This window comes from Ursus americanus, chromosome 13 (genome assembly GCF_024610735.1).
Source record: "Ursus americanus isolate L20-20 chromosome 13, mUrsAme1.1.p, whole genome shotgun sequence".
Lineage (NCBI taxonomy): Eukaryota > Metazoa > Chordata > Mammalia > Carnivora > Ursidae > Ursus > Ursus americanus.
In genome coordinates this window covers 44,937,725-44,954,235 of record NC_142139.1, presented here as the reverse complement: position 1 = coordinate 44,954,235, position 16,511 = coordinate 44,937,725, and the positions used below count along the sequence as shown (strand labels likewise).

At 36.6% G+C, this 16,511-nt stretch overlaps 1 protein-coding gene across 1 annotated transcript in view; it reads right to left on the bottom strand.

Moving 5' to 3' along the window:
• Positions 1-16,289, bottom strand: part of GLRB (glycine receptor beta) — a 94,902-nt gene extending 78,613 nt beyond the window's left edge. Inside the window, exons 1-2 of the mRNA XM_045798757.2 lie at positions 16,054-16,289; positions 14,153-14,302 (exon numbers count right to left, since the gene is read on the bottom strand). Of these exons, the coding sequence (XP_045654713.1) occupies positions 14,153-14,274 (122 nt within the window). The 5' untranslated portion in view covers positions 14,275-14,302; positions 16,054-16,289. The remainder of the gene's footprint in view (positions 1-14,152; positions 14,303-16,053) is intronic.
• Between the last annotated feature and the right edge of the window lie 222 nt (positions 16,290-16,511).

Here is a 16,511-nt window from a genome sequence, read left to right as displayed (position 1 = left end):
GAAAGAGAAAGGGGTGCCTGGGTGGCTCAGTCAGTTAAGCATCTGACTCTTGATTTTGGCTCAGGTCATGATCTCTGGGTCCTGGGGTGGAGCCCTGCGTGGGGCTCCTCACTCGGCAGGGAGTCTGCTGGAGATTCTCTCTCTCACTCTCTCTCTGCCCCTCCCCCTCACTCTCTCTCTCTCAAATAAATCTTTTAAAAAAGAGAGAGAAATAAATGACTGGAGATACACTGAGCATCACGAATCTGCTGACACTCTAAAACAGTAGTTCTCAAAGTGTAGTCCACTAAGACCTGAAGGTACCCAAGAACTTTTCTGGCAGTCCACAGAGTCAAAACTATTTTCATAATAATAATAATAATTTAAAAATATTAGTTACTTTGTTTAACCATACTGACATTTGCACTGATGGTGCAAAACCAATGGTGGATAAAAACTGCTGGTGCACAAATCAAGAAAATAATATTAATATGTACTAATAGTCATTGTATTCTTTACTATTGCATGCTAGCAGTAATTAAAGAAATAAATAATTTAAAAAATAGTGTTCATAAGTAATGTTCTTAAAGGAGTGGTAAAAAAATGTTAAGTTTATTGAATTTTGAAATTAAATCCACATTGTCTTTTTAAAATTTTTTTTTTAAAGATTTTATTTATTTGACAGACAGAAACACAGCGAGAGAGGGAACATAAGTAGGAGGAGTGGGAGAGGGAGAAGCAAACTCCCCGATAAGCAGGGAGCCCGATGTGGGGCTCCATCCCAGGACCCTGGGATCATGACCTGAGCCGAAGGCAGACGCTTAACGACTGAGCCACCCAGGCACCCCAAAATCCACATTGTCTTAATATTCTGTGTGAAAAAAACGGGAAGTACCCATACAGCACTTTTGTTGCACAACAAACTATGCTATCTGTTCCTATGAAAAGCACTTGGGTGACTGATGTTCTAGCTAAACTAGATATTTTCATGGAACATCATTTTCATGGAACACCATTTTCAAGGAACACCACAGAAAGACTACGCTAGTTTAGTCTTAGATATTTAGCAAATAACTTTTCAACAGCGAATCAAGAGAGCTTGTAACTTCAACAAAAACTACAAAGAGCATAGCATTTGTTGCCAATAAAATAATGTAAATTTTCACACAAAAATTGGAATTTTAGAAAACTTAATATTCATCACCATGACCTTGACAGCTTTCCAATACTTAATAGACCTTCTGATGAGATCAGAAGTGACATTAAATGGATGTGATTTTTGATATTCTGTAATGAAATGTATCAACATTTGCAAAACCCAGCAAACCAATATTTCCTATGACCAATGCAGGATGCTATAAAATCGTGTTTGGGCAAAAGAGCCATTCACTATAACTTAACAAGACTATACTGTATATTTGAAAGTTGCTCAGACAGTGAATCTTAGAAGTTCTCATCACAAGAAAAAAAAATGTGTAACTTTGTGAGGTTTGATGGATGTTAACTAAACTTATTGTAATCCTCTCACCATATTTACCTATATCAAATCATTATATTGTACACCTTGCACTAATACAATGTTATAGGTCAATTATATCTCAATAAAACTAGAAAAAAAAGCAGAAATTAAATTGTTCAATAATTAAGACACTAAAAAAACATGAATAGTCATAAAAGAAAGTCTAAAAAAAGTGCAAAACCAGTGGATTTTAGTGCAACAGAAAACAGAATGCTCACTAATCTGATTTCAGAATTTACACTGTAACTAGCTTTTAAAAAATTATCACTTGTTAAATTTTGGCATGGCATTAAAGAATATTCACAGTTATGAAAAGGCTATTGAAATAGTCTTCCCTTTTCTAATTACATGTCTGTGTGAGGTCATATTTTCTTTCAATCAAAACTTCAATCAAAACAATATATCATAAGGCCAATATGAGAATCTGGTTATCTTCTATTAAGACAGCCTGAAAGAGATATGCAACAATGTAAAACAATGGCTACTCTCCCCAAAATTTTTGTTTATTTTTGAAAATATAGTTATTTTCATAAGAATTAAGTTATGTTTATGTTAACATGCAATGAGTAGAGTTATTTTAAGTGATTTAATAAATATTTTAAAAATTTGTCTCAATTTATAACAAGGCAGTATTGGTAGATATAACTCATATCAACTAAAGCTCTCTGTGTCCTTAACCATGTTTCAGAGTATAAAGGCGTGCCGAGACCAACCATTTGAGAGCCACTGCCACGCAATATGCACTAAAATGGAGAAGATAGGATGGAATTCAGGCATCTAGTAACTGCAATAACAGATTCAAGGTGAAATGATGAGAGCCTGGCAAAGGCCATGCTAGTGGAGATGGGGAGAAATAGTCAGATGCAAGAGTCATTTCTAAACAAGAATCAACAGGGTAAGTAACTGATGAGACAATCAGGGACGCAGTTCATGGAAGAAAGATGCTTCTGCCATTTCTCATGAAAGGCTGAATACAAAGCTGGGAAATGCAGATGGAAGAGCTGGTTCATACATTAACTCTGAGGTTCAGTAGGGTATGGAAAATAATTATGGGGAGCTCACAGGAGCAGAGATAAAGATGTGGGAATAGCCACAGGTAAAGTAGAAATTACTCAGGGGGAAATTGATGAATAAGAAGCTGAAAGGACCAAGAATGAAAAACTGGTAAAAGCCAGTATTTCAAGACAGACAAAAAAGGAATAACAAGTGAAGATGGCTAATCAGTTGTAGTGAGAGAGGTAGAAAAATACTTTCAGGAGGGGTCAAGTGCTAGCAGCCAAAAGCTGGGTGTGTGGGGTACGAGACTGTGTGTCAGGATATAGAGGACAATCATTAGTTCTTATCAAGTAATAGAAGGACTCAAAAGAAAGTCAGTAGATTTGCTTAAAAGGAATAAAGTATCTTTCCAAAAAGTACAGCGGTGACAGGAGTTAATATAACAGGAGACAGAGTATTCAGAATACTAAGTGGTACATATTGTTTCATGTGTCACCACAATAATGTATGGCTTTCACAATTTAAAGAAATTCACAAAAAGGAAAGGAAAGAAAGGGGGGAGGGGAGGGGAGAGAAGGGAGAAATAATGAATATCCCTGAGAAAGTATAGACCATTGTAGGCTATTAGTTGAAGACATACAGCAGTGAACACAGGGAAAAAAAACAAAGTTAATGAAATAGGAATATAAAAACTTTTTTTTTCAGTTGAGAGACCCTTCAGTATTTTTGTAAGCCCTCAGAGAAAAAAGAAAAAAAAAGCATATTGAAAACTTGGGACACGAAAGTAAGGTAATAGAGATAGGTGTCAGGAAGGGGTGGAAGAGATGGGACAGGGACTAAACAAAAGGAAGTCTCTTTTCCTGTTAAGTCGGAAGCAAAGGAGAAAAGAAAGGGTAAGGTTATAGGTAGCTTTAGCTTGAAGACAGAGAGATGCTGGGAGAGTTTCTCCCCAATGACTTCTATTTTTTTTTTTTAAGTGAAAGCTAAGTCTGCATGCTAAGACTCAGGATAAAGATGAAACAATTATTAGAGAGAGAGAAAAATAGAGCCACTAAGGGCCAAGTAAAAGGATTATTGGAAATATAGTGAAGACCCAGCCAAGACTAGATCACCACACAAAATAAATCAATACAGATTCTTAATAACTGAAAACATCTACATCTGTAGAATTAAGCCAAAAGTATTATAATCAAATGAATACGAAACTTCTGGATGATATTAAAGAGTGTTGTAGTTAGACCTCTGGATCGTTTTGTCAACCATGCCCACGGTATAAGGGAGAGCTAACTATCGATACAAAGGGAATACTCACTACACATCCGCTCATTAATAGGTTGGCCTTTTTATTAGGTTATTCTCAGGAATCAGAGTAGTAACCATCCTTGAATAGTCATGAATTCATACTATTGTTCTCTTACAAGAGGACTAATAAAGGTCAGATGTTTCAAGTTACCGCACACATTCTATTAGTGATTTAATCAGTGTTTTGCTGTTATTCCAATCAGAGCTCTAGAAATATTATTTCATATTTACATCATCTCTCAGAGAAGCTATTTGTATGTACATAAATTTGAATAATTTGCTTCATGAATTCTAAGTGTAAATTTCCATAAAATGTCTATGGTAAAGGAACTCATTTATAAAAAGTTCTCTGCTTTCTGGAACATAGCAGTGATGTGCCTCTTTTAGGTAGTAGCACAAAGAGAATAGAGAAGACTTCTGCAAATATACTCTATTCTTTACTGTATTATTGTATTACTTATCTCCAAAAGGAAAAAAAAAAGGTACTTTTTTTAAAGTCAAATTCCTTAATTTGTGAAAAATTGGTAAGCTAAAAGAATGCAAACAAGTCACCTTCCGCAGGCATTATTCTACGTTTCATAAACCAAGTCCCAAATTTAGATCTCTTTGTAATTAACCTGGTCAAGAAACAGAATTTTGTGTATTCTTTTTCTGCTAGTTTGGCTTGACTTGTTTTAAATCTGAAAGCAAAATAGTGACAAAAACAAAAAGAGTTAACCTTGAATATAAAATTACCAGAAGAATCATAAATGAAACTTGAGTAAGTCTTAAAAAATACAGCTGTCATAAATGAATGAATGAGTGAAATCAGGAGACTACTGAGATCAAACTTTTACCTATACAAATGAGAAAATTGAGACACCCCCTAAAATTAGTGAATTACTGAAAGTCATAAAGCCAACTAGCAAAAGTTCTAATTAAGATATAGCAGTGTTACCATGCCATCACAACTTAGCAGGACATACAAGGGAACTTTAAACAATACAGGTTTAGAAGTGTTACCTTTAATCACAATCCAAATGAGCCACTGACCAATCAAAAGATTTATTTGTTATCTCTATATAGTCAGTCACCCACTTTATTCCATTTGATTTAGCAAGCATAAGTAAGGCTCTTAAGGAAAGAATTTTGAAGTAGGCAGAATACAAAATTGTATGTGTGTGTGTGTAATATGTGTGTGTATATATACACATACACGGACTTTCACATATATATTAAATATACATGTGTGAATATATATATGCCCTTTTATATTCTCCCTACTTCAAGATTCTTTGCATAAGAGCCTCACTTATGCATGCTAAATAAGTGTGTGTGTATATATTCGTTATATATGGTTACAATTAACAATATATTGTGTTAACAATCTCAATGAATTGTAAATATTTGAGATGAGACGGATGTATGTATATACATATACATTAGATGAGATATGTATATATACTTGTATTAGAGTTAATACATATATAATATGGTTCAACTGGAAAATAAAAGATATCATATAAAGAGTATTAGAATTAAATATAATCAAATGTCAAAATATACAGTATGGACAAAAAAGAATTGAAAAGATCAAGAGGAGGGAGTTAACATTAGTTCTAATCATAGACTCATGAAACTGTGGGGACATAAAGAACTTTTACATTCTGTAACTTCCCACTGATGCTTGATTTGGGTAGCATCCCTATTCAAGCAATGTTTATTCACTGTAGCAACAAAGAACCACCCAAAGAAATCCATTTTCTCTTTGGACAGTTCTATCATATCCTTTAAAATTGAACTTGTCTTCTTCTATGTTTCTCTTTGGTCTTGGTTCTATAACTTGACATCATACAAAAGAAGTCGAGTTCACCTTATGTGATAATTCCCCAAGTAGCGAGGTAATTACTCTTCTATTCTTCAAGGAAAACCATCCACAGTGCAATCGATCAAACAACAAATTTTCATGTTCCTGCAAACCCTGATTATGATTCTCTGAACAAACTCTCATGTAATTCTAACCATCACAAATGATGGCAACCAGAATTAAACCCACCATGATATTAACACTATTTTCTTTCTAAACACAGTATTTCTATCAGTGTCCAAGACCAAATTATTAAGCAGCCATGGCATGCTATCAATTTATATTAACCTTTTTCTCAACTGAAACTTCTAATTATTTTAAAACTTCCATAAGACAAGGTAATACTTGAGAGGAGTCCTAAAGGACTAGTAAGACCTTCACAGATTATGCAGGAAGTTGTCATTCTACACATAAATATGTCTACACATAAGCAATGGCAAGAGAAGTTTAGGAGCAAGGGCAGATCAGCCTTTCTAAAATAAAAGGGTAGTTTCACATAAAGTTTGGGATGTAAATTAGAGAAGCCCCTGAAAGTCAAAGTAAAGAGTTTGTACTGGGACCCATAAGGCAATAAGAAGACATTGTGGGTCCTGAACTCAATATTAACAAGATAAAAACAGAAACAATATGCGAGATGAATGATAACAGAAATAATAGGGCAAATAATTAGAAAAATATTGATGAAAACTGTTCAAAATGATGCTAAGTGGAGATGCAATGAACATGACAGATATAGGAAATCATTCTAAGAGAGAGAAAGACAGGTTCCATTTAAGTTTCATGCCTGAGTAGCTAGAGTAATGAGGATGCCAGTTTCAAAACCTGGGAAATTATTTGGAAAGGGAAGAACATTAATTCAGCTGATGGCAAAAGAAAAGCATGCCATTCGGCTGGGACTGTTCAATAGGTAGTAAGAAAATACGTAACTAAACATCAGTGACATATTAAACCTAGATATGTGATAGTAAGAATAATGTAGGCAGTTTTCAGTTGCATTCATTCCAGAGATTACCCATACCCTTTTGTAATCAGCCTTTCATCTTCTGGCCAATGCACTTACCTTGAACATTTTCACTAGGAGGAAAGCAGAGCTAAACTAAAATCAACCCACTCTATTAATCAATAGTAGGTAAGAAAATCAGAATAGGAAGAAAATAGCTAATATTATACTTAGCACATAGTAGCTTTGATTATTCAGTATTCCCACCCTTCTACCACATAAAACCGATGTGTACAAATGTTATCATTAAGTGGGACAATCTCTCTCTAAAGGAGACAAAAATATTTCTCATGAACAGATATCAACAATTTTACACACACAATTTTTTTAAATTTGTGAACAAACTAATATAAAGAAATCACATTGTTTACCATTATGCACACAGAACCACAGTAAAAATTCCTTTGTCGTGATTTTAAAGGTAGAGTGCCAACAGTTAGGAGGAAAGATCATGAAGAAGACAGGATAAATTCATGCTAACGTGACCACACACTAATATAAATCATAGCAGCCCTCATCTAGTATTCATCAAGGGCTTATTATTAAGCTTCCCCATACCTAAGATACAAGTTTGGGCCAAAAGTGGGAGAAAGGAGATTTTAAATTTAACTTGTAATTATATTAGTGCACTTATTATAAGCTATCAGATATTTGAAATTCAAATAGTCCTCAACAAATGGTAGAAGGTTCCCTAGGCTCAATAATGGTAAAATATGGCAGCATGTGCCAAAGAGGTTACAGCCTGGCCAAATTCAGTATGTATGTATGTATTTTATTTTATTTTGAAGATTTATTTGAGAGAGAGAGAAAGCATGCGAGAGAGAACACACGTGAGTAGGGGGAAGGGCAAAGGGAGAGGGAGAGAGAGAATCTCACGCAGAACTCACAGAGAGCACAGCCCAATGTGGGGCTGGATCTCATGACCCTGAGATCACAACCCCAAGATCACCACCTGAGCGGAAATCGAGAGTCGGATACCCAACTGACTGAGCTACCCAGGCACCCCTGAATTCAGTATTTAAAAGTGTTATTATGTCTATTGGGAGCACAAATAGAAATGACAAGTAATGTTTTGAGATAATTATGTTTTGTTTTGTTTTTGTTTATTCAAACAAAAATTCTGAAAGTATATTTTATTTTTTTTTAAAGATTTTATTTATTTGACAGAGAGAGAGCAGCAGAGGGAGAAGCAGACTCCCCACTACGCAGGGAGCCCAATGTGGGACTCCATCCCAGAACCCCAGGATCACAAACTGAGCTGAAGGCAGACACTTCACCAACTGAGCCACGCAGGCACCCTGAAAGTATATTTTAATATGTTCTGGTTTCATGTATGATACACATATAAATATAAATCTATAAGCCTATGCCTTCTTGTAAATTACGGCAGGCAGCAAGTGGCTCACTTATATCGCCAGCCCCCAATCACTATTTGAGACATGTTTCTTCCTATTGGTTTAGATCAGAAAAGAGAAATATTTTCTGGGTTTGAAAGACACACTTCTAAAATACAAGTATTCATGAAATTCCAAGATGAAATTCTACCACTGAAGGTTTTTAAATCCTTATTATTAACACAGGACCAAGATATATTTATTTTATATGGTAGAGCTTTCCAAGACAATGAACCAAAAATAAGGGAAGATCTGTCTAAATCTGTATTGAGATAAAATTTTCAAATGATTCTATCTCATTCTATTGGATAATAGTAAGGCCATAATCAAATACAATATGTTAGAATCAAAGGATCTTAAAAATCTGACAAATTGAAATGACCTTAAGTATCACCATCTGGTCTAACCACCTATCCAATGTTCAAACTTTCTATAAAATATGTTTGCCAAATAAATACCCCTCAGTAACAAGTGCCTCCAGTTATACAGAACTTCACTACCTCACTTTCCAGTCAACTATATTTAGGCAGAACTCTTATTAGAAAGTTCTTCCTGAGAGCTAAAAATATCCTACCCATAGCTTCTACTCATTAGTCCTGGTTTTCACTATTGGTGCCAGCAGCGAAGTCTGCTTTCTCATTTACATCATAGTTTTTTTCAACGATTTGAAAACAACTTTCAAATTTCTCAGTTTTTTCAGTCTCCGTAAAATGACATGATTTTAATGATCTCAATTGTTCTTATTTCTCTCCCCTGAAAATACTCACTAGCACAAAGCAGAAAGCTCTGTAAATCTGGCTTTAAATAAATATCATCCTATTAAGTGAAGTAATATACCTTACAATTGGTAAAATAAAAATACTAGTTTAAGTAACTATATATACTCATTGGTATCATATATATTATCTACATGTAATACATATTTTATACATACATAAATCTTTACCGTATTACCTAATTTTTTCCAAATGCTCTCTACCATACTGTGTTTCCCCCATCCTATTCTTGCACAGATGATTTCTAGACAAAATTGCAATTTGTACTTCCATCTATCTTTTTTAGTTTCAGCCCATCACTTTAACCCTTCAAGATCATAGTGGATCCTAATTCTGTCTCAGATATTCATTATATGTCCCCAAATCACATGATCCTGTTTGGGTAAGTGTTCCCTCTGTACAGTCTTATTTTGGTCATTGATAAAATGTTAAACATGGTAAGGCCAAAATTTCACTAGGAAACATCATCCAGGTTGGAAATGTTTCACTAATTACCCAGTTGTTAACTCATCTAGTTGTCCCTATATTAAGACCATATTCCTAAATATGGTCCATAGGGACTATATAAGTTATTTTCAAGTTCCTTAACAAAATCCAAATATAATAACTTGTAAGAGCCAAAGATCTTTAGATTTTTATCCATTCTTTAAACAAATTTTTATTGTATGTATACTTTGTGTCAGGCACTAAATTTGTCTCATCTCTGGTGATTGAATCAATAAGACACTGCTCCCAAGGAGCTTACAATCTAGTGGGGAAAGCAAATAATGATAATTGATGATTACCATACAGTGTTATAAACATCATAGGCAATTAGGGAACTATGGAGGCACAGAGTGTAATTTTCTAAATCAAATTATCAGATTAGGAAAGGTTTCCCAAAGGAGATAGCAAGGTTTGAGTTTGAGGTCATTATGGGACAGTCAGATTAAAATCTGGTTTTATGGGTGTGGTGCTCTTAAGAGAGAAGTCTGGGCCAGGCATATAGACTCAGGTGTGTTAAAAAGAAAACCACCGGCCCAAAATGGTGTCCTTAAGCCAAGTCACTAAACATGGACCTAATACCTAACCCAACTGCATTTCAACCTGCCCTAAAAATGTAGTCTTAACTGGTCAGTCAGGAATTTTCTAATCAGCATCAATGAGGAATCTGTCACATGTGCCCTCTCCATCCCCCCAAAGATGAGGTAATCCACCTAATAAAATCCCTTGCCCTTCCCCTTAAGGGAAGGTAGCCTTGCCTGAAGCAATCCTTTCTTTTGCAAATAACTTCTTGCCACATTCTCCTTTGTATAGAAACCTTCCATTTTGTACAACTCCTCAGAGTATCTCTCTACTTGCTAGATGGACCACTGCCCAATTCTTGAGTTGCTTAATAAAGCCAATTAGATCTTCAAATTTACTCAGTTGAATTTTGTTTTCTAAGAAGAGTCAACAGTGAAAGATGATATTTATAGCCATGGATTTGGATAAGACCACTGAGGCAGGAGTTAACTAAAGAAAAAAGGAAAGCATTGGTATTTCAGGTATAGGGAAGAATACTTCCAGAGGTGTGAAATGTCAAGTGTGTACGAGACCTGACTCATAAGCATTGGGTTGGGAGGGGGGCTGGGATAGAAAGATACTGCTGGAGGTATTAGAGGCCAGTTCAGCAAGAGCTTTGTCTGTGGAGAGACAGAAAGCTACTGAGGCCATAAAGGGCTCTAAGCTTTGGAATTACTTGCGTAGATTGAAGATTTAGAAAACATCCTATAGGGTCAGTGTCCAATATGAACTGATGGAGGAAGACAAGAAGCAGGGGAACTAATAAAGAGTCACCAAAATGGGTAGAGAGGAGTATTTAAAGCAGTACTCACAGGGAAGTGAAAATGAAGGACATATTCCAGAGAGGAGAAAGACTCTGACTTGACAAGTCTTGGACACTACTGAATTTGAGACACATCAGTAGAAAGAGAAGTTCTAAGGCGATCCCCAGCATTTCAGTTGGCAAAAGAGAGTGGTATCACTTGCTAGATAAAGGAACACTGCATCAGGAGTGGTGGGAGGATTTCTGAACTCAGGTTTTATCATTTTAAGTTGAATCTGAGGTCAACATAGGATAGCCAGGTAGAAAATATTGGATGTATGGGTATGGCATTCTTCAAAGAACTCTGGGATGGACATAGACTTTAGGAGTTAACAGTGAATAGATGGTGGTTACAGCCATAGATTTGGATGGAATCACTCAAGCAGACTATATAGACAGAGGAGAGACCAATAGATGAAGGTTAACATCGAATTCAAGCTGTAAAATAAAAAGCTTACTATATCCAAGGACTTAATCAAAATTTTTTCTCATTTACAGTTTATTTCTTATATTTTAATATGTATTAAATTTCTAAAGTTTTTGAAAGGAAATTTATCAGATGGCTTGTCAATGTGGTACTACCGTTCCACTTATACATCAAAAAACAATAGCATAAATTTATGTTATAGCATCTCAAAACAACATGAGTTAAAAATATATATATAGTAAAAGAGCCAGGAAAAGTTTATGATACAATTCAAGCTCAACATCAAAATTAAACCCTAGGATGTTAAGGACCCCAAGTGTTTTATTTCTTCCACATTTTAAAACCTTTTTCTTCTTATTTACAGTCTTGGTTGGGGGAGAGAACATCGTTACAACAGTAAAATGGGAAATTGTCGCTCACATTTGTTACACTCACACATTAACTGCATGTGTGTATACAACTCCATTGCTTCATCAACTCTATTCAAAAAGAAAAAAAAAATTAAATAAATAAAAATATCACTGGGCAAGATTCCACCATATTGAAGAGCATTACGGTGGTCTGTACCTAACTTTCATAATCTCAAATATTCCTCTTAATCAAAACGCTGTATATTTTATCAACTTTTTCAAGATGGGCTAACTGGATCTAATACAAATGATTTGCATATTCTTTCACAGCACATTATTACAGCTGAGAGTCTTAATCTGGATGTTCAAAGAAATTCAGTATAATGGATCCAAACACAGCCAGAGAAAACTCTAGTCTTCTGAAATTCATAATTCAGTGTTAATAAATAAAAGTTCTTAATAAAATGCTCAAACAAAAAAAATATATAAATCTTATTCTGCAATGCACACCTACTTTTTAATAAGTCAGATTTTTGGCAGCATCACCATGGCAACTGTTAATAAAGTTTTATCTAGTCTCATAATTATAATAAAATTAAATAAATAAAGTAAAAAGTTTAAATTTTACAGTAGAAATTTTCAAAATAAAATTTCAATTAATTACATAACATTTCTAAAATACTGTGATATGGGCTTACCAAGGGTATGCTGGGTCTTCTATTCGGCGATTTCCATGTTCACCAAGAGAACCTTACTGTTTCATTTTTAACCTACTAGATTTAACTTTAAAAATCTGTCTTAAATAACTATAGACACTGCAAATATATAGCCAGTTTATATATAAGACAATTTAATCGCATAATTCTGAAAAGGACAGAATGTCCCGTAAAGGACTCTTGTAAGATACATGATAGTTAGGGGCTCCTGGGTGGCTCCGTGGGTTAAGCATCTGACTCTTGGTTTCAGTTCAGGTATGAGCTTTTACTATATATTCATCTCATGGGTCATGAGATTGAGCCCCATGTTGGGCCCCGCACTCAGTGGGTAGTCTGCTTGAAGATTCTCTCCTCCTGCCCCCCCCTCTAAAATAAATACATCTTAAAAAAAAAGAAAAGATATATGGTAGTTCTAAGGCTTACTGTTGCCATCTTCCGAATTCTTTGATTTATGACATTTGATTGGGGCGGGGGGGCAGGAGGCAGTGGAAAAGAGTCCTATCAGCTTCTACATATAGAGAAATTTGGCTGGTTGAAGTTGGCCTGACTCCACACATAAAATCACCATGACTGTTAACACATATGCAACAGTTTGTATCAATATGCCAATATTCATCAGGTAAAAGATTAATGTAAAAATATCTAAAACATGAGAATATGTCCTTTCTCTTGGGACGAGTAAGGCCTGACAATGCCCAGTTCCCTAAAAGGCTTATCTCCTGGTTGTGACACAAAAACTCTGAACACTGAAGAGTAGTGATAGTTGCGGATGGTGATTATTCCTAAACCTGCCCCATCAGATACTTCATACCCAGCTGGGCAGATGGTCAAGGAGGGACACATGAATATAATTCAGGGCCATCCTGTAATACACCCAGAAATCTGGCCCTAACATCAGGTTCGACAGCACTGAAATAAGTAGGACTAATAAACTTGAAAACCAAGAGATACTTCTAAATAGGGAGCTTTATTTAATGCTAGTCCATATGTGCATCGTGACACTGTCTCCAGACTTGCAGTCTCACATATTCATACCAATATCCATTCCAAAACACCAATTCGAATATCCTTTCTTAACAAAATAAACTTCCCAAAATGTTCCTTACTATCTCATACCAAATATCTACAAAACCATAATAGTCTATCTTTAAATAATGTTGATGCTGAGATGTTACCTGTGATCAATACGGTATTTGAAACATCTTAATTAAAAAAATGACCTGTAACAGCAAATTAATTTTTATCCCAAATCACTGCATATGTGATCTTATTACCTAAAAACACATTATGTTTGTGAAAGTTATTTACTTACATGCTCTTCAATTGCTCTAACCATTAGGTATTATTAAAAATAATGCTGTTATTCACCAGTAGTATTAACCCTTCTTATTAAAAAAAGAAAAAAAAAAAAGAGTCCAAACCACAAAAGGAGAAGTGGGTGATTTGGATTTAGATTTTGTTTTTACAAGTAACTTCAAACTTAGTGACATATTTTTTGAAAAAATACTCATTTTCCAATCTAAGCACTTTGAAGAAAATATTGAAATAGAAAACTGACCTACTATGTGAATCTTCTTCTTCCATGAATCAACATAAATACACCTTAAAAATCATACTTTAGCTAATTTTTAAATTGATACTCATTTTTAGGAATATTTTTTAGAAAAACCATCTTTTTGAACTGCTATTTGCTCAAAACATGGAATTTCAGTATCCAATTATAGTTGCATATTTAGGGTAAGAAAGAAATAGTAACTTTTTTTCTAATTTTATAAAAGAGGTATAGATATTATATAATCCCAGAGCATGAACAAAACTTTATAAAACTTTACCTTAAACACAAGGAATTAGCTCTCACATTCTAAACCTCCCCTTGTGAAACCAATGGGTACATATTCTGATATGAAAAGTTCTGCTGATATGTGTTTCAATAAACCATCTTACTTTGATAAAATGCAATAACATTTCTCCATATAATAATATAAGACATGAAGGACGTACGATGGGCATAGATACTGCTTCTTTTTCCCCTTCCCTTTCTTTGAAGACTTCTCTTTAGAATAAGCTTCTTCAACCCACAAGGAAATTAAAATAAAAAAGGCAATCGCCAATAAAAACTTCATCTTGAAAGTTAAATTTCAGGAGATCAATCTACAAGAAAGAACAAGAAAATGTTTACATAAAATGATAACAATACGACTCTAAAGACTATGACCATTACTGCTCAATGGACGAATACATTTATACATGAAATTCTCATTGCTCAAACCTATGTGGTTAGCCTTCACTATATATTTGTGATGTTTAGTAGTAAGGCTCAAATGGAATAATGACTCATAAAAAATACAATCCCAAGGAGGTATAAAAAATAAATAGGCAAATTTCTGATTTTATAGAGAAAATCGAAAATTGACATTGAATTGCACAATATATCAATGTACGTTTAGAAAGCTACCTGCAAGGATGTTTAACACAATGTTAAAATGGTTACCTTCTTCTTGTACATTTGGATTTTTTATTTCCTTTTTCAATTTCTATATTTTTTAATTTTGCAAGTATATTTTTTTTCAAAAATAACAAAACTATTCTAATGGAAAAGACAACGCTATTAAAGAATTGACAGATAAAAGAAAAAACTAGTATCTAAAGTTTCACACTTTAAATTCATTGTTTTTATTTATACACAGTAAATTTGCAAGTTACCTTTTACCTAAAAAGGGTGCATACTGATTTAAGGTAGCTTGTTGGCTTTCCCACTTTCATGTTACTAACATTTATTGAGGATGATTTTTAACTCCACCAATTCTAGGTAACATAATATGAAAAACAAAACAAAACAAAAACCCGGCAAGTATGGTCAGACTCTTCCAAATAATCTTCTTAGTCCTATTTTAATAACATTTTCTATGCTCAAATGAGAATTATATTCTTGCCGGTCTGATGCATCCAAAAAAAAAAAAAGAAAAGAAAGAAAGAGAAAGAAAGAACTTGAAGGGTCTAGTAACACTGGAATATTTAAGTCTCTTTTGCAGTCCTTCGTTTCCAAACCATAAATTGTTTCTCCATGATTGTTTTCTGCAGGCTAAGAGATCTATCAGATTCCTCAACATTCACTTAATTCCTTTCTCGCCCTTATAATTTTGCCTCTCTTATGTCATATTTTGCACCTCCTTTTCTCCTAGGAATTCTTATTTTCTCCCATTTACCCTTTACAGCCCCTATGGCAAGCCAGAAGAGCTAATTCCCTGGTCCCCTCTACTGAGGACAACAGAGGGGGCTTATCATGCCAAGAGCAACAACAGAAGGCTCTCCTCTGTCAACTTCAGCTTTGGACGCTCCCTTCCCCCATCTGCTTTCAGATACCTCGGCCCACAGCAGCAGGTACTTCTCCCACCTTCACATTCTTCCCCAGGAAAACAGGAGGGCCGTCCTAACGGTTTGAAGTGTCCAGAGAAATCCAACACTACGCTCCCTGTCTTCACCTCCAACCTTTCTTTTTTTTTTTTTTTTTTCCACCTCCAACCTTTCAAAGGGGACAGCCGCAATGACTGAAGGAGCTATACAAACAAAACAACGCAAGGAGCTCTCCCCGCAAATCCTGCGTTCCCCCAATTCCTCCCAGCTCTCTGCATCCCTCCAGCCGGAGCGTATCCGCGGACGCCACCGCATCGGTGCATCCATGACCCGGCTGCCCGGCGCCCCGCGCCCCTTTACCCACGCAAGACTGAGCTCGCTCGCCTCCTCCCCCTGCACGCCGCAGTGCTCCCCGCGCCTCCACCACCCCAGGCTTGACCCCGTCTTTCCGCAGAGCGTCGTTCCCGTCCCCAGACCACCGCCGCCTCCCACTGCGGGTCTTCTCCTGCCCTCCACCCCACCCCCAGCCAAGGGCCCCCGATACTTACCCGAGGCGTCCCCGCCCGCAGCCGCCAGGCGAGGACGCGGCGGCTCGGGGCCCAGACGGCGGTGGCTTCTGGGGGTGCGGCGGGCGCTGAGCGGGGGCAGCTGCGTCCCCGCCGCCCGCGCCACCGCCGAGCTCGGCTGACGCGCCTGCTCCGGCCGCGGAGTCTGCGCCGTGGCGCGCCGCCGCCCGGGCGTCCGCAGCCGCGCTCGGGGCCGTTGCGGGGCCGCCGGCCGCGCTGCCGGGAGCCGGGGAAGGCGGGCTGGCGGGACAGCAGGCTGGCGCGACGGCGGGCCGGCGGGCCGGCGGGGCAGGGGAGGGAAAAGGTGTTCCGACCAAGCGTGGAAGGACGTCACAGCACCTTCCCCTCCGGGCACTGGAGGGGTTTCTGTGAAATGTAGTCCCCCTGCAGGGGACTAGAAAAGACGGGCGCGGGGAAAGGGGGATAAGGACCGTTTTGGT